The 21,115-nt window shown below is 62.3% G+C and overlaps 1 protein-coding gene across 1 annotated transcript; it reads right to left on the bottom strand.

Moving 5' to 3' along the window:
- Position 1: 1 nt before the first annotated feature.
- Positions 2 to 9,676, bottom strand: AEBP1 (AE binding protein 1). The gene is made up of 21 exons (XM_008160630.3): positions 9,368 to 9,676; positions 7,553 to 7,903; positions 7,145 to 7,207; positions 6,975 to 7,046; positions 6,689 to 6,829; positions 6,549 to 6,617; positions 5,013 to 5,090; positions 4,803 to 4,886; positions 4,649 to 4,696; positions 4,072 to 4,181; positions 3,860 to 3,999; positions 3,509 to 3,593; positions 3,269 to 3,413; positions 3,085 to 3,170; positions 2,662 to 2,785; positions 2,255 to 2,451; positions 1,972 to 2,151; positions 1,457 to 1,808; positions 1,243 to 1,382; positions 1,020 to 1,119; positions 2 to 872 (listed from the first exon to the last, which is right to left on the bottom strand). Exons 1-21 carry the CDS (start codon positions 9,615 to 9,617, stop codon positions 250 to 252), a joined length of 3,438 nt encoding a protein of 1,145 aa, XP_008158852.2. The 5' UTR covers positions 9,618 to 9,676; the 3' UTR covers positions 2 to 249.
- Between the last annotated feature and the right edge of the window lie 11,439 nt (positions 9,677 to 21,115).

The following is a 21,115-nucleotide window of genomic DNA, read 5'->3' as shown; positions in this document are numbered from 1 at the left end:
GCGGTCAGGGACACCTGTGCCATGAGCGTGTTTATTAGTGTGGCCTGGGCAGCAGTTCACAAGGCTGCCCTGGGCTCGCCTCCAGCTCCGCCTGCAGGTCCCACCTCTCTGAGGCCGGGCAGTCCAGGAGCCTGGCTCGGAGGTGGTGGGCGTGTGTGTGCCACACCAGGGGGCCTTGGTGTGCTGATGGCTGCCGAGCGGGCCCAGCGATGTGACCCTGGCATGGGCTCCAGCGTTTCTGACCTGTCCTCAGAAGTCCCCAAAGTTCACCGTGTAGGTCTCCACGGTGGTGAAGGGGAGCTCCGGGCCTGCGGCCCCCTCCCCCTCCTCCCACTCCTCCTCCTCCTCCTCCACGGGCCCCAACTCAGTCCCCAACTCCTCAGTCCCCAACTCTGTCACCACCTCCGTGTAGGTCTCCGTCTCGGACTCCCCCCAGTCAGCCGTGGGCTCAGGTGGAAGGCCCCAGGGCCCCAGGGTGGAGTTGGGGACGGAGGAGGGGGCAATGGAGGGGGTGGGGAGCAGCATGGGGGGCAGCGTAGGGGTGGTGGCTGGGCCCGCTGTGGCGTTGAGGCGGCGAAGCCGCATCTGTTCACGCATGCGCAGCCGGTGCTGCAGGCGGCGTTGCTGCAGGCGCCGCTGCTGGGGGGTCATAGGGCGTGAAGGGTCGATGCGCGGGATGGGCCGGTTCCCGTTCATGGCCAGGATCTCCCGGATGCGCTTCCAGTTGGAGCGCGCCAGGACGAAGTTGCACTGGGTGGCCCCGATGTCGTAGTCCACGTTGCAGGTCTTGGCGCTGGGCGTGTAGCCCTCCGCCTGGGCGGTCACGCGGTACTCCCCGGGGTTCAGGATGCGCCAGTAATCGCCGCCAGGGGCTGCAGGGGGAAGGTGGGTTCAGCTGCTGGAGGGTACCCCACCCAAGGCCCAGGCCCCTCTGCTGGGCAGGCCCAGGCTCCACCTGCCGGGACCAACACAGATTGGGCCCCCACCTTGGGAAGGGGGTAGAGGTTACAAGCAGGTACCTGTCTTCACACCGTGGTTAATGCCACTCACGGAGATGGTGGCATTGGCAATAGGGATGCCCTGTTCATCCGTCACAACCCCCTTGATGCCGCGGTGAACCTGCGGGAAGGGGTGAGGGGGGTGTCCACAGGCTGACCGGCCTGCACCCCTGCCCTGTCCAGGCCCCTCTGGGTGGGAGTCCCAGGCCCCCGGCCCCAGCCCTTCCCCGCCCCCCAGCCCCACCTGCTCCATGAAGGTGAGCAGGGCTTCCTTGTTGTTCTCCCACTCGCGGGGCAGCTCGCTCTCGTGGGGGAACTTGTCGCAGCCCAGGTAGATGGAGAGCTCCAGGCAGTTGGTGTGCAGGTAACTGAAGTCATTGATGGCTGGTGGGAGCAGACAGAACCCAGTCACCCTCACCCCGCCCCACACGCCCCACCGCCCGCCCCAGTCGACTCACTCCCGGATCTGGGGTTCCACTTGGCCCCGTTGACGATGCCCATGCCCCCGGTGTGGTCTTGCGCTTGGCACCCGCCCCGGTAGGGCTCGGTCATGGTGAGGTGGGTGGAGGCGAAGGAGATGGCCAGCCAGCGGAAGATGGCGTGGTCTGGGGTCTCCTGGGCCTCAGACACCTCGTCCTGGTCCTCTCCGCGGGCGGCCGCCAGGGCTGCGGCCATCAGCTGCTCCTGGCTGGGCGTGCGGGCCATGTCATAGGGGTAGGACACGAGTCGCTCGCCGCCATTCAGGTTCGCCCCCAGCACGAACGGGTTCTTCTCCATCCAGGCGATGATGGCACGGACCTCCGTGGACACCTGGGGGCGGCTCCGAGTGAGGTCTGGGCCACGGCTTCCACCGCCCTCCGTGGAGACCTGTACCGGCCCTCCCGCCCCTGTCCCCCCAAAGCCCCGCAGCCAGTGCCCGGAGCTCCGGGGCCCCGGCTGCTCCCCTGACCTACTGGCCAGACGGCGGCCTCACCGTGGCATCCGGGGAGAGGTAGCGTTCGGGGATGGGCAGGTTGTTGTTGGGAACCCGGTAAGGGACCCACTTCCTCTCCTCCGCTCCCCAGAGCACGGAGTTGAGGTCCGGGAAGTCCTCGTAGATGTCGAAGCCCTCCTCGGTCCACAGCCCCAGTGCCCAGTTCCCGAACTCGGAGCCCTGGGTGCGGGGGTGGGGTGTCAGCAATTGGTGGTCCAGACCTGCCCCATGCCATCCCCGCCCACCCAGCCTGCCCCCAGCCCCCGCCTGCCCCTGCACCCACCATCTGCGCTGCCACCTCATAGCCATCGGGGTTCAGCGAGGGCACCAGGTGAATGCGCGTGTCATGGACCAGGCTGCGCACGCGGGGGTTCCCGTCGCGGTACTCGCGGCACAGGTACTGCATGAGCAGCAGCAGCAGCTCGCGGCCCAGGACCTCGTTGCCGTGGATGCCGGCTGTGTAGCGAAACTCCGGCTCCCCTGCAAGGGCAGGGCCTCAGCAGCCACTCGGCCCACCGAGGGGGCGTGGCCGCCGAGGAGGAACAAGCTGGCCTCACCCCGAGGGCTGGGCAGCTGAGGCTTGTGGGGCCCAGCGAGGGGGGTTCCGAGGGCAGGCAGAGGGGAGCTGTAGTGCAGGGCCTTGCCTCTAATCTGTGGGAGGCCAGGCTCAGGGGGCTATGGAGGCCTCACCCAGCTCATGGTCCCCAGGGTTGTCGGAAATCTCCATGGCGTAGATCTTGAGCCCGCGTGAGCTCTTTCCCAGGCTGTATGTGCGGGTGATCGTGGGGCACTCCTCGTTCACCACCTTCATCAGCTGGGCACGGGAGAGGACCCGTCACACAGCCCAGCACCCACCTCCCCAGGGACCATGGCCCCCGCATCGCCCATCTGCTCCCTGAGAAGGCCTCCGTAGTAGGCATGGCCCCTGCAGGGAGCCCGGCCCTCAGGTGCTAGTGTGGGGTGGAGGGTTCCTCCTTCCTGAGGCGAGGGCCCGCCCACCTCCCCCAGGGGGCCGTGCTGGGGAGGGGAGCAAAACGGAGCTCCGACACAAGACCCTGAGAGCCAGGAGCCTGAGCTCTGGACAGGACCCCGTGCCCTGGGACGAGCACCCACCTGGCGCATGTCCTTGTAGCTGTGGTGCCGGAAGTCCAGGTCGTCGGTGGTGACCACCTCATTCTGTGCATAGTAGCTGTGGACAGCTGCAAGGTGGACGGGCAGGGCCCTGAGCTGGTCAGCTGCCAGCCCAGCCCCGGTCCTCCAGCCGCCCCTCCAAGCCCCTGCCCCCGCCTGCACTCACGGGACACGGGGCAGCCCAGCACCTCTAGGCGCATGCACAGGCTGCCATTCCAGGTGAGGGGGTACACACGGATGAAACGGGCTACCACTGGCTCCGGGAGCTCGCTCAGAACGGGCGTGTCCTTGTCCACGTTCCCGTGGAAGGTCTGGGGAGAGGCAGGCCTCAGAGCAGCACCCCATGCTGGGCCAGGCCCACCTGAGGCCCAGATGCCGGGAGCGAGCAGAGGGCTCAGGTACCCACCATTTCCTCGTAGCCGTTGGTGTACATCCTCCATGTCTGGCTGTCGTTGCTGAAGCCCACGAAGAAGGAGGTCACGAAGTCGTCACTGGGGAGCGACAGTGGTCAGTGGCCAGGGCAAGGCTGGTCTCCGGCCGCCAGATGGCTGAGGCCCCTCTCCCGGGCCCAAGCACTTAAGAGCTGGCAGGGGTGTGTAGTGCTGCCTGGCATCAGGAGTGGCTCCCGTGCCCGCTGCGTGGCCATGGACACGCCATGACCACGCAGGGGGCTGAGGCCCGGGGCCCACAGGAGTGTCTGGAGTGGGACGGAGGTGGGCCTGGGCTCCCCACCCCCGAGCGCCTGTGAGCGACGTACTGGACGCTGGAGTCGCGGCCCTGGGTGATGACGCCTGTGAACCTGGTGGTCCTCCTGGTGTCCACCTCGATCCATTGGTTCTGAGCGTCGTCCTCGGCGCACCACGCCCCGTCATAGTAGTCGTCCTCAACGGCACCGGCCTGCCGAGCAGCGGGAGGCTGAGCGGGTGGAGGAGCCGGCCGGCCGGGAGAGGGGCCCCTCCCAGCACCCACCTGCATGTTGAGCCGGCCCCGCTGGGCGCCCAGGCCGTGGCGCAGCATGGAGGAGGCTCGAATCTGGTTGTCCTCGATGTGGTGCGACTCCATCCCGATGGGGGGGCACTCTGAAGACAGACCCCAGGCTGGTGGCCCGTGGCTCCATTCCTCCCTCCACCCAACTCAGAACTGAGGACCCCAGAGCCCTCTCCCCTCACATCGGGGAGCCAGTCAGGGCAGCTCCACCCAGGCTGTGCTCCCGGCCTCGGCCTTCCCGAGAACAGGCTGATGACGCCCCGCTCCAGAGGCCATGGCGCACAGGACGTCACGGGACAGCCGCCCCAGGGCCCAGCCACCCCAGGCCTCACCCACTCAGGCGTCTGCACACCTGCCTGTGCCATGAGCTCTGTGCCCTGGGGTTGGGCCTGGGCAGAGCCACTCCAGGCCCCAAGAACTTAGGAGCAGGAAAGGGCTCTGGAGGCCTGGAGCGATGGCAGGAAGTCCAGGTTGGGGACCCACGTGTGCCCTTGGGGGGGTCGCGTGTCCCAGGCCCGCCATGCACACCCTGCGCCCACACTCCTAGGCCCCTACTCACTGATTTTCTCTGCTGGAGCCCACTCTTCCTCCTCGCCCTTCCGGGGCCCTGAGCACAAGAGAGAACTGGGTGCCGAGGGTCCTGGGGCACCAGGAGCCCAGAGTTCTGCCACCAGGACCTGGCCGTGTGGGCCCAACCCCAGCCCCAGCCATACCTTTGTGGTCCTTGCCTTTCTCCAGCGTCCACTTGTCATCGGTCTCCTCCTGCTTGGGGCTGCTGCCCTCCTTTTTGGGTTTCTCTGAAAAGTGGAAGGTGGGAGGACCTGTCCCTCAGCCCCAGGCTTCACCAGGCTTGTTGGGGCGGCAGGCTGAGCTGAGAATGTAGGTGGAGGTGGGCGGGGTGGGGGCAGCCTGATTCCACTCACTCAGCTCCTCCTTCTCTTTGTCAGTCTCCAGCTCAGAGTCAGGCTTCCGGGGGCTGGGAGGCCGGAAGTAATAGTCCACTGGGGGAGGGAGAGCCCTGCTGAGATGGCCAGCTGCTGCTCCCAGGACCCCCCAGCTACTCCCAGGGCCCCCCAGCTACTCCCAGGACCCCAGCTACTTCCAGGACCCCCAGCTACTTCCAGGGCCCCCCAGCTACTCCCAGGGCTCCCTAGCTACTCCCAGGGCCCCCCAGCTATTTCCAGGACCCCCAGCTACTTCCAGGACCCCCCAGCTATTTCCAGGGCCCCCCAGCTACTTCCAGGACCCCCAGCTACTTCCAAGACCCCCCAGCTATTTCCAGGGCCCCCCCAGCTATTTCCAGGACCCCCAGCTACTCCCAGGGCCCCCTAGCTACTCCCAGGGCCCCCTAGCTACTCCCAGGGCCCCCCAGCTACTTCCAGGGCCCCCCAGCTACTTCCAGGACCTCCCAGCTACTCCCAGGGCCCCCGAGCTACTCCCAGGGCCCCCCAGCTACTCCCAGGACCCCCAGCTTTTTCCAGGACCCCCCAGCTACTCCTAGGACCGCCCCAGCTACTCCCAGGGCCATCCAGCTACTCCCAGGGCCACCCAGCTACTCCCAGGGCCCCCCAGCTACTTCCAGGACCCCCAGCTACTTCCAAGATCCCCCAGCTATTTCCAGGGCCCCCCCCAGCTATTTCCAGGACCCCCAGCTATTTCCCGGGCCCCCCAGCTACTCCCAGGGACCCCTAGCTACTCCCAGGGCCCCCCAGCTACTTCCAGGACCCCTAGCTACTTCCAGGACCCCCAGCTACTTCCAGGGCCCCCCAGCTACTCCCAGGGCCCCCCAGCTACTCCCAGGACCCCCAGCTATTTCCAGGACCCCCCAGCTACTCCCAGGGCCCCCCAGCTACTCCCAGGGCCCCCCAGCTACTTCCAAGACCCCCCAGCTACTTCCAGGGCCCCCCAGCTACTCGCAGGGCCCACAGTGAGAGCAGGCAGGACCGGCCCCGGGCGCCCACCACGATGAGGAAGTGGGGTCAGTGGGCCTTGAAGAATCCACACAGGCCCAGAGGAGGGGGAGGTCCTCTTGGACGGAGAGGCCACCTGGGCTCAGTTGGGGCCGGAAGACCCCAGGAAGTCAGCAGCCCCACCCAGCAGGGCTCGGCCTGGGGAAATGTGGGCTGTGGGGCAGGGAGTGGGAGCCTCGAGTGACAATGGCACCAGTGATCAGGAGGGTGAGTTACGAGGGCTGAGCTGGGCCAAGGGGTGGAGGGTGGACGGGACAGGACAAGGACAAGGACCTGCTAGGCCTGCAGCCAGGGAGGGAGTCACCCCAGGGGACAGGGAGCGGAGAGAGGGGTGCAGAGGGCAGGAGAGGTGGGGCAGGAAGAAGAGCAGTCAGGAACCAGGAAGGTGTCCAGGGGAGGCCCAGCCTGAGCAAGGAGAGGAATGAGGGCAGCAAGGCTGGTGGCACGGGACGGCGGGTCACTGCCTCCCAGCTGGCCTCGGGCACTCACTGTCGTCATAGTCGGGAATCACGTAGCCGTCCCCATAGTCGGGGGGCAGAAGGGGCTTCACAGGCGGCTCTGTGGAGAGGGGGAGGCAGTGGGCACCGAGCCCCTGGGAGGACTTCCCCCGCCCCCCTGCCCCATCCTACCGATCCTCTCCTTCTCCTCTGGGGCCTCGACCCCCTGCCCTGGGGGCTCGGCCTTCTCCTCGGGGTGCTCGAGCCAAGGTTTCTCGGGCCTCCTCCTGCTGGGGGGCGGTCTGGGCTGCTTCTGGCGCCGGATGTACTCGACTGGGGGAGAGGGTGGGCTGAGCGGGCGGAGGCAGCAGGGCTGGGAGGGGTCCCGGGGGGATCACCTGCGGACGCCCAGGGCAGGGGTCTGGATCTGGATGGGGAGGTGGGGCCAGTGGTGGCTGGACAGCTGGGTCCTACTCACAGTCCTCGTAGTCCTCCCTCTCTATCTGGTCGTTGTAGTCCAGGGTGGGCTGCTCCGGCTCCTCCTCCGGCTCTGGGAGGAGACAGGAGCGCTGCCCCATTGAAGACACTCACTGACGCTCCACCGGCCCCTGGCAGCCCAGCAAGCCCAGTGGTCGGTCTCCCACTCACCAGGGTGGTGCTCCACAGGGGTCTCTCCTCCGGGACCTGGCCAGGGGCCTGGGAGGGCCCCACCTGCAACACAAACCCAGCGCAGTAGACGGAGGCCCGGGAGCTCTGCCCTCAGCACCCTGCTGGCATTCCCAGGGCGATTGCTGGGTGGTAACCTGGGGAGCCCAGCAACACACAAGGGGTGGCTCTGAGTGGGATCCAGGGGACAGATCCCAGGACAGTGGAGAGCAAACCCCCAGCGAGGCCATCAAGCCCCCACCCAGCAACCTGAGAGAGCTCCATCCCAACTGTGGGGGCCCTGAGGGTCTGCAGGAAGCAGGGGCCCAGGACCCACCAGGGACCCCCTCACCCCTCGCTCCCCGCAGCCCAGCGGGGCAGAGCCCAGCACCCGGAAGAGCTGACACACACCTTCCTCCTGCGGCGGCTCCTTGGGGCTGGGGCTGAGGGGCGGGGGCCGTGGCCACCACGGGGCTTCTGAGGGGGTCGGGGTCGGGGGCCTCTTCCCGGCCAGGGGCCGCTTGGTGGCCTTGGGTGGCTTCTCCTTGGGCCTCTTGGTGGCTTTGGGTGGCTTCTCCTTGGGCCTCTTAGTGGCCTTGGGTGGCTTCTCCTTGGGCCTCTTGGTGGCTTTGGGTGGCTTTTCCTTCGGCTTCTTAGTGGCTTTGGGTGGCCTGGGGGATCCCTCTACCAGCTTCCTGGCCGCCTTGGGGCCTTTGTCCTTCTTCCCTTTCTTTCCTTTGTCTTTGGTCTTTTCTGGGGGTGCTGACCAAGATGCAGATGTAGGGCTCATCATCGGAGAAGCCACTCTGTGCCCCTGGGCCCCCCCCCCCACAACCCTAACGCTCCTGTTTACCCGTTTCCCAGGTCAGATGGGAGATGACGTCACCTGCCCCGTGACAGAACCCAGGTTCTGTCTGCAAGACTGCTGTCAGCACATCCTGGCTCAGGGCGCACACCCACCCTCACCGTGCTGGCTCCGCTCCCATGAGCAGGCCCTCGTCCTCCCACCGGTCACAAAGCACCTTCCCAGTACGTCCCCTCGGCCAGTCAGGGAGTGCTGTTCTGTGCTGGACAGAGAAAGCGCCAGGTGACTAAGCCCTCCAGGTCTGGGTGGGGAGGGGGGCGGGGGGGGGAACACCCCAGTCTCAAGGGGGAGGCAGTCTCCTCCCTGCCAAGTGCCACCAAAACGAAGGGCACGGTGGGTGTGGGGGCACTGCTGGGCCTCAGGTGCGCTCTCAGGGGCAAGAAAAGCTTCCAAGGTACGGGGCACCTGTGGCAACGCCCTATGAGAAGTGCGGGCGGGGTGGTTGGAACCATAACCGACAGGGGGTCTGGGCCACACAGAGGACAGTCAGCAGCTGCGTGGGGGTGGGGCAGGGGCCTGTATGCTGTTGAGAATTCAAAGGGGGTTGGGGGCCAAGGGGTGAAACACAGGAAAATGCACAGAATGAGACTTTGGGGAGAAACAGGGAGGTCCCCAGCATCACCCAAGCCTGGAATGTGAGCTGGAGGTGGGGGAGGCTCAGAAGATCCCAGGACCGCCCCCCCCACAGGGGTAGGAGCCAGGAAAGAGCTAGAGTGGGGGCGGAGGCTGCTGAGCTCAGGAAGGAGAGAGGTTGGTCTCCTGGAAGAGAGACCAGCAAGACCTTGCCATCCTCCCAAAGGCACACAAGCAGCTAAGATTTATCGACCACTGATTGCGCAAGAGGCCAAAGGAATGCCTTGGGGATGCATCATCTGACTGAGTGCGCCCAGTGAGCCCTGGGGGAGCGTCTTCCCCGCCTCGGAGCTCTGGGGGTGGAGGGCCAGGCAGGAGGGTGCGGGCACCCTCCAGTGTCTGCTGAGTCTGGGACGCTGGCGGTGCCAGGAGCAGTGTGTGCCTTACAGAGGCTGAGGGGCCCCACTGGGACAGCAGGCGAGTCACAGAGCAGCCTGGGGCGGGGCAGCAAAGTCCCCTGTGGTCCAGGCCTGGCCTCCTGGGTGGCTGGGAGCTGGGGACGAGGTGCTGGGCCGATCAGAGCTGCGGGCAGCAGACCTGCTGCATGCGTCTGGTGCCCAAAGGGCTACGGGCCAGCGCTGGCCGCGGCCTGGCACGGAGTCCCCAGACATCTGGGCAGTCCCGTGCTTTACAGACAGCAGCCAGCCCTGAGGAGGCCGCCAGTCCCACCTGAGGCGGGGGTGCCAGGGCCCCCATCCCGCCAGAGGCACCCCTGTGCCGGCACTTACCCTCTCCGTCCACCCCGGGGCGCGCCCCCTTGTCCCCGGCCTGGGCTTTGCGGAGGCGCAGGGTGGGCTCAGGAGGCGGCGGCTCCAGGCCGCCCTCGTCCTCCCGCGGCCCGGGCTCCAGCTCCGACAGGAAGCCCTCGAGGAACTCCTCGATCTCGTCGTCCGTCAGCACCGTCTGCGGGCGCCCCCCGGGCAACAGCGCCAGCAGCGCCAGCAGCGCCAGCAGGGGCGCCCCGCGCACCGCCGCCATGGCGCGCACGCCTGGGGGACCGGGGGCGGGGGCCGGGCGTGGATGGGGAGGGGGCGCGGATGGGGAGGGGGCGTGGATGGGGAGGGGGCGTGGATGGGGAGGGGGCGTGGATGGGGAGGGGGCGTGGATGGGGAGGGGGCGTGGGGGCTCCGGGGTGGAGCGCGGGAGGAATCCGGGATGAGGTGCGCGAGGAATCCGGGGTGCGATGCGGGGGCTCCGGCCCGGCAGTGGCCCGTCGGGACGCGGGCGAGGCGGGGGACTCCGAGGCGCTGGTCCGGCGGAAAGCTCGGCCCGCGTGGCGCGCTCTGGCGCGGACCGCCCTCTCCAAAGCTCCGGCGGCGGCCTGGGCGGGGGCGTCGAGGCTTCCGGAACCGGCTCCCCAACCCCTGGGGTAGGAGGAGGAGCCGGGCCTGGATGGAGGGGCTGCGGGGCGGGGCGGGGGTGGGGTGGGTTGGGGGGGCGCTAGCGGTCCGGGCGCAGCGTGCTTGGCGCTTCCCGGAGCGGGATGGGGGCGGCGTCCCGGGCTGGAGGCCTGCACCTCGGCCGCAGGGCCTGCGGGAAGGGCGGTTGGAGTGGATGGGAGGTCCCGCGGGTGCGGGACCAGGGAGCTGACGTCCCTGTCCGGCTCCTCCCGCGGGACCAGGTCGCCAGGTACCACCGCACCCGCTGGAAAGAACCGGGAACGCGGGGAGCCGAGACAAGCGCGGACTCTGGCCTCTGGGATCCTCCCATCTCAGCTGCGGGAGGGTCCTGTGGGCGCCCGGCCAACCCGTGTTTCCAACTCTGGAGCCTGGGGCTGGCAGCTCTGTCATTCAGACATCAACTGACCTCCCAGGTCCATGACAGCCCCGGCCAGCTGCTCTGCTGGGTGGGAGCCCCAGGCGAGGGTCCCCTTCCATCAGGTCCTGGCCCAGCCGGTGACGCTTGGAGAAGGGCAGAGACAGAGCCGGTTGGGGAAGAGCCTTTCATGAGGTTGTCTGTGTAAATCACAGGAATAGGCTGTCCCCGGGTGTGTGTGTGTGTGTGTGTGTGTGTGTGTGTGTTGAAAAGCTTGACACTCCACAGCGATCTCCATACAGGTGCAAAGGGTTCCTGCCCACTCCTGCACTCCCAGCCGCCTAGGGGGTGGGGGGCCTGGACCCCAGTGAAGAACCTGGCCAGGAGGTGGCAGGCTTCGGCCTCTCTTGAGCGGATGGCACAGCCTCCGGTGACCCCAGGTCAGATCAAGGGCGGGTATTAGGGGCCACACCTGTGAGCCCAGCTCCATGTGGAAGACACGGGGCTTCGGGGCTTCGAGGGCAGAGGCAGACTGTGCCCAGAGGAGGCGACCAGCTGGGGAGAGTGCCTTTACCCCGGAGGCCGCATGGGATGTGCCCGTTATGTGCCACCCAATGGGGCACAGGCTCCCCCACCCATTTCTTTCACTATCTCCCCAGTGGACATAGCCTCACCTCTAGGGACCCACTGCTCCCTGCCAGGTGAGGTGCCAGACAGCCAATCTCTCCTTCCTCTCCGCTTACTAGACCCAGAACACAGGCCAGGGCGTACCTGGGCCCTGCAGGGCCCTGGGCAGCTTGAGCAAGCAGCAGCTGTGGGTAGGGCTGCTGGCCCAGCCTGGGACTTGGAGCAGGACCCAGGAGGGCTTTGCCTTCTCTCACCTCCTTGCCAGGCCCTTCCTTCGCTTCCCACGGGCTCAGCCAGGTACTTACGTTTTTTTAAATTTTTTTTTAATGATTTCAGAGAGGAAGGGAGAGGGAGAGAGAGACAGAAACATCAACGATGAGAGAGAATCATGGATCAGCTGCCTTGTGCACGCCCCCTATTGAGGATCGAGTCCAAAACCTGGTCATGTGCCCTGATGGGGAATCAAACCCTGACCTCCTGGTTCATAGATTGATGCTCAACCCCTGAGCCACGCTGGCCGGGCAGCTTGTACTGACTTAACAAGGCAGTGGACTGTGTCAGAGCTGGGCCCTCTGATGGCCGTGCACCTTCTGCTCCTCACCTGTGTCCTCGAGTTGCAGGTTGGACAGGTCCTGCTTAGCTATGCCTCGTACAACTTCAGGACCATCTCCCCTGGGAGACAAGTGCGCTGGGCTTGCAGCCCCCATCAGGCCTTACTCCTGGCTGTGCCCGCTCTGCCATGTGTCCCCAGGCTGGCCTGGCAGCAGGCCGATGAAGCCAGCTCTTACCATAAATGTCCTCGGCGAGCCTAGAATCACACTGCTTGGGCTCTCATGGAATCTGCTCTCTGGCCCCCGCGGAGTGGGAGGCAGGGAGGCTGAGGCTGGGGAGCGTCACTCCTCCAGGCCGGCTCAGCTGGCTCCCACATGGGTCAGATTTGGGCCCACAAGCTCTGCCAGAGAAAACAGAAGCCATGAAAGCATTCAGAGGAATAGAGAGCCTTTTCTCAGCCACAGTGACTCACCAACAGGAACACGAGCAAAGGCCTCCTGGGGCCCTGGACCCTGGTGAGGGCCAGGGAGTGGGGGGATCCTTCACCCCGAAGGTATGGGCAGGTAGAGAGGAGGGGTGACTGCTCTCCATGCCAGATAGGTGGGTGGGGCTGAGACCCCACTTAGCTTTAAGACCACACCACGGAGGCCTCAGACCAGGCTGTGTCTGGGTGCAGGGGGGCAGCCAGGGCCTGTCAGGAGACCCCGTGTGCTGAGGAGGCAGCATCGAAACCAACTCCCCGGGGAGAGGCAGGTGGGGGTGGGAGGTCCTGCCCCCTGTGGCTGCTGCTCACCCTCCCAGGGTCCAGAGCCCACCCCTAGGCAGGGCATCTGGGTCCTTGTCTGAGGACTCTGTGGGCTGGGCTGGGGTCTGCTGGACACCCTAGGAACCCCCCTCCAGCTTCCTCCCTCCTAGGGTCTTCCCGAGGGACCGAAGCAGAACTGGCTTATCAGGGAGGGAAGTGACAGGTCACCCAGCAGGTCTACCCTCACTGCTCCCCGAGGGGTAAGGAGAGTCATTGGGGGAGCAGCCAGGGTGGGGTTCCCCGACCCGGGGTTGGGAACAGGGCTGTCTCCGAGGGCTGTGCAGTCAGAAGCCCCGCAGGCTGCAGAGAGGGGCAAGGGGGCATGCAGGCACAGGCGGTACACGGGCACCAGGGCTGCTTTACCTCCTGCCCCTCCCCCAACAGAGCCGGCAGCTCCCACACCGGGAGTGAGCAGGAACGGAACCCACCCTCTTCCCGCTGTGTGGGGCCAGGCCCACAGACGGGGGGCAGGGGGCTGTTTAGACAGCCTGACTTGTTCACACTGCCAGGTGGGACAGCTTCCCCCCCCGCCCCACAGGCTTCCTGCTTCCCCCCCATCTCAGCTCCTCCCTCAGCTCTGAGGGGCCAGGGGCTCCGGGTGTGACCCTGGTGGACCCTCTGCCCCAAAGAGCAGGGTCTCCCATCCGCACGTTCCCCATCGAGCAGGCCCAGCTGGGACCTGGAGGCAATGCTGGGCCTTGGAGACCTGAGGGTCAGTCCCATCTCAGCTGTGAGCTGCAGGCACCTGGGAGGGGCTGGGCCTGCTCCTGGAGCCTCCATTTACCAACATCCAGGGATGCAGGGGCTGGAGGACAGGTCCTGAGCCCAGGGGCCTCTCCATGAAGATCCTCTACAGACCCCCGCAGCGAGTTCATCCCTGCCCCCATGTGAGAGGTTTCCCAGAAATCTCTGCCACCCGGACGCCATACCTCAGCTTCCTGAGTCCCAGGCCGTCCTGCCAGGAGCTGCCATCCATTTCATGCCATTGTGGCTGGAAAGCAAGAGAAATCAGCACCCTGCACCCCTACCCCCACCCACACCCTCTCCAATGGCACAGCCTCCTCACCTGGGTCCCAGGCCATGTGCACATGGGAGCACGTGTCCCTGCGGCTCGCTTGTCATAGGGCGGGTCTCTACGGAGCAGTCAGCAAGGTGCCCAGAGAGGCAGCCTCCCCCTGAAGGGTCAGGCGGAGGACACAGGAATCAGCGAGGGGCCCTGGGACAGAGGGCACGGGGACACTGATCCAGGAGTGGAGTCCTGCCCTGGGGGTCTCTGCCCCAGGCTGATTCCCACAGCAGTGTCCAGTGCAGGCACGTGGCAGCACCTGGACAGTGACTGATGCCCGCTGAGTCGGGCGCCATCCTCCCCTTGGCTCCGTGAGGAAACCGAGGCCCAGCGAGAAGTGACGCGTCCAGGTCACAGCACCTCAGTGACAGGAAGAGGTTAGGCGAAGCCTCTGAGGCTCCCTAGACTCGGGTCATGGAGCCACGGGGCACTGGCCCCTCCTGCTGGTGCCTCAGCCTGGGCAGAGGTGGGACCTCGCCAGCTAGCAGGGCCAGTGTGCCGAGTTCTCGCTGGGCAGCCGCAGGATGAGGGACGGAGAGGAACAGGGTCTGGGAGGCCTGGAGGAGACTGTCCTGGGTGCTTGGGCCTCGGAGGCAGCAGCTCAGTCACTGGAGGCCAGGCCCCAACGGGCGGGAAGCCACGATGTTGAGATGGCCAAGTGGGCCTGCAAGGTGCCCTCCTCCCTGGCCCAGCTCACTAGCATGACTACGGGGGAGTGGAGACCCAGGCCCCGGGGCTCTGGACAGCAGGCTCCAGGGTCAAGCCCCAGCCACTCCCAGCCTCCTCAAGTCCTGGGTCTGCCTCCAGGACTCGGGGAGAAGGACCGCCCCTCTGGTGGGAGGGGCTAGAAGCAACCTTAGTCTGCAGTCTGGCTATTGGGGCCACAAGGAGGTGGTTCCTGAGCCAGGGGACCTGGGGTCTCCGCACGGTGTCTTGCCATGTGCACAACCAGAACAATTTCCTTGGTTTCTGACAACTTGAAAAGCACTTGGGATTTTCCACTGTCAGTGCCCCCGCCCGGCTCCCCAGGCCCAGACTGCTGAGCGAGCAGAGTTCACCCAAATTCCTTCCACTCACCACAGGACCCAGCCCCTGGGGGTCACCGCAGCCGTGGGGAGGGGAGCCGCCTGGCTGAGGGGGGCGGGAGGCTGGCTTCCAGGGCCATGAGTAATCCAGCAGCCGGAAGACAGGGGTGTGGGAGGAAGCGTGAGGAGACTGGTGTGAGCCCACGGGTGGAGAAAGGAGGGTCTTCAGCTCCAGACGGGTCCCCTGAACCAGAGATCACCCGTCACCTCCGTGCACTCCCGAAGGCTAGATGCAGGGGTTAAAGAGAACACCCATGGATTAAAAGAAAACGGGAGTCTGCGTTTATATTCTAAGCAGAGGCTGTAGGAGAAAAAAAAAGATCAAGAATTTTGGTTGCATACAACTTTTAGCTTTCTGTTCAAAATATACTGAAAATGAAATTAAAAGGCAAACAAAAGCACAGGAAAGGGATTGCAACCCCTAGGTCAGAGCTGGCCAGCGGCTGGGGCTTGAGCCTCAATTTCTCTCCTCTGAATAGTAACAACAACACCACCTCTTCTGGGACTGGGATTCTGCCAGCTGAGAAGTTATGCCTGAAAAATAGTAAGTCTTGCCCTAACTGGTGTGGCTCAGTGGATAGAGCGTCGGCCTGGGGACTGAAGGGTCCCGGGTTCAATTCTGGTCAAGGGCATGTACCTTGGTTGCGGGCATATCCCCAGTAGGAGGTGTGCAGGAGGCAGCTGATCGATGTTTCTAACTCTCTATGCCTCTCCCTTCCTCTCTGTAAAAAATCAATAAAAAATATATTTTTAAAAAGATTTTTTTAAAAATAGTAAGTCTTAGGTAAAGGAAAAAATGTTAAATAAAGTTCTTTACACCTTTCAAGCCAATTTGACTTTGTTCCCATTTTTTAAAAGTGAGCTATGAGGCCCATGTAGACCATTCGCAAAAGAAGAAATGTAAGTGAACAGTAAACATGCAAACATGTTGACCTTACTAAAAGTCATGAAAATGCAAATTAAGACATGCTGAGCTCTACCTTTCCTAGATCGAACCCTCAAGGATGAGAGAGGTCCTGGTGTGGGCCGGGCTGGGAACTGCTCTCACCCAGGGCCACTGGGCTGCAAAGAACAGAAACCCACTGTGGGTGCTCAGGTGTGCCCACTGGGCGGTCAGGGCCCCCGGGCAGCTGTGGGTGTGGCTGTGAGGACGTCTCCAGAAGAGAGCCCCTCACCTGAATCCGTGAGCTGAGAAAGCAGATGACAGTGTGTGTGTGTGTGTGTGTGTGTGTGTGTGTGTGTGTGTGGCGGGGGCGGGGGAGGGGAGGAGAGGGGGTAGTCGGGGGGGGGGGGGGATGGCAGTCCCTGGTTCTCAAGCTTCCGGGTTTGGACCACCAGATTTCCTGGGTCCCCGGCTTACAGACAGCAGACGGCTCCGTAATCATGTGGCCAATCCTTCATAATCAATCTCTCTGTACCCTTCAGCTTCTGTTTCTCTGAAAACCCTGCACTTGGTTGGGTTCTATCCCGTGGGCCATGGGGCTTCTGCAGCTGAGTGTAGACAGGGAGGCCATGGGCTGTGGTGCAGGGTGTTGGCCTAGGGACGAGGCTGGCAGGGCCCTCGATCCCGGGCCCATCGATGCGGAGGGAGGAGCCGGCAAAGCCGCTCACTGGTTGGGAGCTGGAAGGTGGGTGCTGAGGGGCCTGGGAAGGACAGGGACAGGGAGGGAGGGGGAGGCTAGCGTGGGGCTGCTCCGCGGACAGCTGGGCACGCACGGGCAGCATGGGCTTAGGGGTGACTGATGGCTCTAGGAGTGAGTGTGGGGAGTGGGCAGTGAGCCCACCCACCAGCTTTGGTGACAGACCAGATGTGAGGTGGTGGTGCCTGATGCCACTGTTGACCTAAACAAATATTTCTCCAGCAAAATCGGTTTATTCAGGAACAACAGACAACATGGGGCCCAATGGCCAGACCTGGAGAGGAAACTGCTGGACTGTTCTCTGAGGGCTCAGAGAGCCACTAGGGCCGAGAGCACCCCCTGCTGGCCGCTCGGTGCCATTTCAGATGCCACTTTCCACACGAGCTGGTGCCTCGGGGCCTGCAAGGCCACAGGGCACATACCTGTGCATGGCTCCTGTCTGCCGGGCTGGACACGGGGTGGTGCAGCACCTTGCTTCCGGGGCTGGGATCCTGCCAGCTGCTGTCATCAGAGACAGGGCTGGAGACGGGGAAGCCCCAGTGCCCGCTCCACGCCCACCCCCAAGCCTGGCTGGCACCCCACCTGGCTAAAGCTTCGACTCCCCCACTCCTCCAGCTCCTGGCTGGGGGCCCATTGGACACTTTTCTTATGTCAAAGTCCTTTGTAATGAAGTGATGTGTGCTCATTGTAAAAACATTAGAAAACACAGAAAAGCAAGTAGTAAAATGCTGATGGTAAGTTCTATTATAATAAATGCTTGTGATAAGTTGTACCGCATTTCAGACCACCCCACTTCCCGGAGAGAACAGGCCACAGTTTGTCAGAGGGTCGGCCAGGTGTTTCGGGAGGTCTGTGGTGGAGCCAGGAGCACTGGGCCACATCTGTGAGATAATAAGAAACACACACACCCGTCTCTGCCCCCAGTTCCTGGCACAGAACTCCTGAAACACCTGGGACTTCCTGGGGTGAAAGGAGTGTGCTTTGTCCTAATGAGAGGCATCTGGGTGGGTCCCTGGATGGGGCTGGTCACCCCAAAGACCAGGCCACGATGAGAAGCTTGGAACCTTCAGCCCTGCCCCCACCCTGGGGGGGGAGACTGTGGACGATGGTCCCACCTGTGTGACGAAGCCTGCTGGCGGTCCCTGAGGCGCAGGGTTCAGGGAACTTTGAGTTGTCACACGTCCATGTGAGGGAGGCACAGCCACCTCTGGGCTCAGGACCCTGCCAGGCCTCGCCTGTTACCTCTCCACCTAGCGTTTTTTGCTCGTCCTTGGTAATGAGCTTGTAATCTAGTAGGTAAACTGTTTACCTGTGAGTCCATTCTAACCAATTACCAAATTCATCTGTGCTTCTGACCGACCAATTTATAGCTGGTTGGTCAGAAGCACAGGTGCCAACCTGGACACAAGGTTGGCATCTAAGTGTGTGTGTGTGTCTGTGTGAGGCGACTGAGTTGAACTGTAGGACCTATCAACAATATTCTTTCCCGATTCTCTACCCACCCCACTACTTCTACTATCCACTTGATTATTGCCACTTACAAGTATTGCTAGTCAATTCCACCTGGCCAAAGAACCCCATACACAAAAGTAATTAGAGGTCACTATACTAATTTTACTCCAGATATTCTTTTTTTAAAAAAATGTATTTTATTGAATTTTTTACAGAGAGGAAGGGAGAGGGATAGAGAGTTAGAAAGATCGATGAGAGAGAAACATCGATCAGCTGCCTCCTGCACACCTCCTACTGGGGATGTGCCCGCAACCAAGGTACATGCCCTTGACCGGAATCGAACCTGGGACCCTTCAGCCTGCAGGCCGATGCTCTATCCGCTGAGCCAAACCGTCCAGGGCCAGATATTCTTAATCATAACACTTTCTGCCACAGAATTAACCTTAAGTATATCCCATCCGAAGCCACACTGGCTCCCTCCCTTACCATCACCCGGCTGGTGTCACGGAGCTGCTCCGTGTGGAAAGCCTGCACACCGGCGTCAGAAGTGCTGTGTCGAGTGGAGAGCACAGCTGTGCTGCTCCAGGACAAGATCCTCACACTGCTGTGCACTAGCTGTGCAAACGCAGGCAAGTGACTTGGCCTCTGTGTCTCATCTCCTCCCTAGTCCAATGGGAACATGGATGTCATCCACAGACAGCAATGGTCTGGGCACCGGTGAGCTCACTGGAGCCTGGGGAGGGCCTAGAACAGTGCCTGGCAGAGAGCACTGCCCTCATTATGTGCACATGCACTTGCTTACAGACATTTGGAGTCTATCACAGAGTTCAGAGCTGAACCTGGGTCAGGGGAGCAGGGTGAATGGTGGTCTCCAAAATTCATGTTCATGTGGATCCTCGAATTCGACCTTATTTGGAATAAAGATCTTTGCACATGTAATTGAGAATTTCAAGATGAGGTCATCCTGAATTAGGGTGGGACCTAAATCAAATGACTGGTACCTTTATAAGAAATGAGAAGGGCCTGGCCAGTGTGGCTCAGTGGTTGAGCATTGACCTATGAACCAGGAGCTCATGGTTCGATTCCTGGTCAGGGCACATGCCCGGGTTGCAGGCTCCATCCCCAGTGGAGTTGTGCAGGAGGCAGCTGATTGATGATTCTCTCTTATGAATGTTTCTATCTCTCTATCCCTCTTCCTTCCTCTCTATCTAAAAATCAATAAAGGGGACAGTTGTTTTTTTTAAAGAAAGAAACGGAGAAGGCAGAGGGAAGGCAGCCATTAGAAATGGGGCAGAGGTGAGGGCACAGCCACAGCCCAGGACACCAGGAGCCACTGGAAGCTGGAAGGTCCCCTAACCCCTTTCAACACTTCAATCTTAGACTCTGGCCTCCAGACCTGGGCGAGAACAAATGTCTGTTGTTTGAAGCCAGCTGGTTTGTGGTAATTTGGATAGCACCTGTGGGACACAAATACACCAGGTACTATGGACTGAACTGTGTGCCCCCAAATTCCTATGTTGGACCTTGACCTCAATTGACTACATTTGGAGGTGGGCTCTAGGGGCTAATAGGTTACAGGAGGCCATAGGTGGGGGCCTAATTCGATAGGACTGGTGGCCTTAGAAGAGGAGGGGTCTCTCTGTCGGTCTCCACACCTGCACAGAGGCGTGTGGGAGGAGGTGGCCACCTACCAGCCAAGAGAGGGGCTTCCGAGGGCAGCTGCCTTGCCAGCACCTTGATCGCAGACTTCCAGTCTCCAAAACGACGAGACACGCGTTTCTGTTGTTTAAGCCACCGGTTCGTGGTATTTTGTTGTCAGCCTAGCTGACTGACATACCAGGTACCCAGCCTCAGGGAGGTGGGGATTGCTCAGGAAGGCACAGGCCTGCACCAGAGGCCAGCACACTGGGCTCAGCGGCCCTCAGGAGCTCCATCCAGCAGCATCAGCAGTCTGACCACGTGTCACTGGAACGCTGCTGGCAAGCAGGCCACAGAAGACAGGAACCTGGAGGGGAGGCCTGAGAGCCCGGGCAGAGTCCAGGCCCCACAGGCCAAGGGCCGTGCCAACAGCACTGATGTGAACCTCAAAGATGGTGCTCCCTGAGATCACGAGGACTGAAAAATGGCCCCCAGGGACCACGAGGAGCTGGACGTGGGAACAGGAAATAGCTGGAGCCGATTCATCCTGGAAAATACAAACTCATACATCTGGGTAAAATTAATCCAAAACACAGGATGAGACAGCACAGCATGGGACAGGGAGGGGGGATGGCAACCCTCAGGGCAGCCGGAAGGGCCAGCCAGGAGCTCATCTGGGCACCCTCTCTGACTTTTTGGGGGTGGTCTTGGTGTGGGGAGCAGGAGGCTGGGGACATAGGCACTTGGGAACCCCAAGCCATGGCTTTTGGAAATAGGGGCCTGAGGTCTTCGCTTCCTATCTGGCTGGACAGTGACCTGGTGGTCCAGGGAGAGGAGCAGGCCACCCATGGCCTTGCCCGCTGGTGCCAGGCCTCCACGCAGAGGGCACTGAGGCTCTCCCCGCCCTCACAAAACCTCACGGCACCTGAGGAAGCCCTGTGTCCCTCAACCGTGCAAGTTGCTCAGTGTTTTAAATACTCACGTGTGATGGGTCATTAAAAGCTGCCTCTGCCCCCAGGACAGAACCCAGGTGCCCTGGCCAGAGACAGTGGACATTAGAAGAAAAGGAAATGGTCTCAGGGATAGAGGGCTGCTCTCTGAGGAGAGGTGGCACCCACCGGTGGGGACCAAGGCTCCCACCCTTTACAGAGCCTCCTGGGGGTGTGTTCGGGGGCTCAGGAGGGCAGGCTGGCAGCTGCAGCACCTGCCTCCCTCAGCCCCGTGCCCACTGCATGTGGGGTGATGGAGGAGAAGGCTGAGACCGGCCCCACCTGGCCTGTCCCACCTAGTCTGCTACACTGCTCTAACCAAGAGACTCCAAAACGTAGTGCACACAGGAACGCTCAGTAGTTCCACGACGTCAGCTTTCCCAACCCGATCCGTAGATTCAGCGAAATCCCAATCTTGGAAGAGGAATTGCTGGCTGTGATTTTTAATTGGAAATGTTTGCTGAACTGGTTTCCAAAAAGACCTTCCTACAAATTGCCAATTCCCTCACATCGTCAACACGTGTGATTAATTTTGTAAACGCTCGACAATGCGGCAGGTGGACTTGTCTCCCCTGTATGTGCACTTCTCTAATGATTGGCAGGTCAGGCGACGTGGCAAACGTTTATGAGCGGCGTGTCTTCTGTGACTTGCCTACCGCTGCTCCTGCCAGTTTTTCTTAGGTCATTGTTCCTTATTTATCTGTGGACAACTTCATAATCACATGAATTAGACTTCACTTCAAAATGTGTCACAGACACTTTCCTCTGGGTTACTTTTACATTTTAAATTTGTATGTAGTCAAGACTATCCTTTTCTTTCAGTGTTTCAGGTTTATTGTGACACTTAGACAATGAAAACATTCATCC

This window comes from Eptesicus fuscus, chromosome 14, assembly GCF_027574615.1.
Source record: "Eptesicus fuscus isolate TK198812 chromosome 14, DD_ASM_mEF_20220401, whole genome shotgun sequence".
NCBI classification, from domain to species: Eukaryota; Metazoa; Chordata; class Mammalia; order Chiroptera; family Vespertilionidae; genus Eptesicus; species Eptesicus fuscus.
This window is presented reverse-complemented; position numbering and strand designations above follow the sequence as displayed.

Excerpts from the sequence above, each read along its gene's own strand:
- AEBP1 (XM_008160630.3), bottom strand. The coding sequence starts at position 9,617 with ATGGCGGCGGTGCGCGGGGCGCCCCTGCTGGCGCTGCTGGCGCTGCTG. Across the intron at positions 2,152-2,254 it reads ATGAGGTGGCAGCGCAGATG|GGCTCCGAGTTCGGGAACTG; the intron begins GTGGGTGCAGGG and ends CCCCGCACCCAG. Across the intron at positions 1,809-1,971 it reads ACCTCTCCCCGGATGCCACG|GTGTCCACGGAGGTCCGTGC; the intron begins GTGAGGCCGCCG and ends AGCCGCCCCCAG.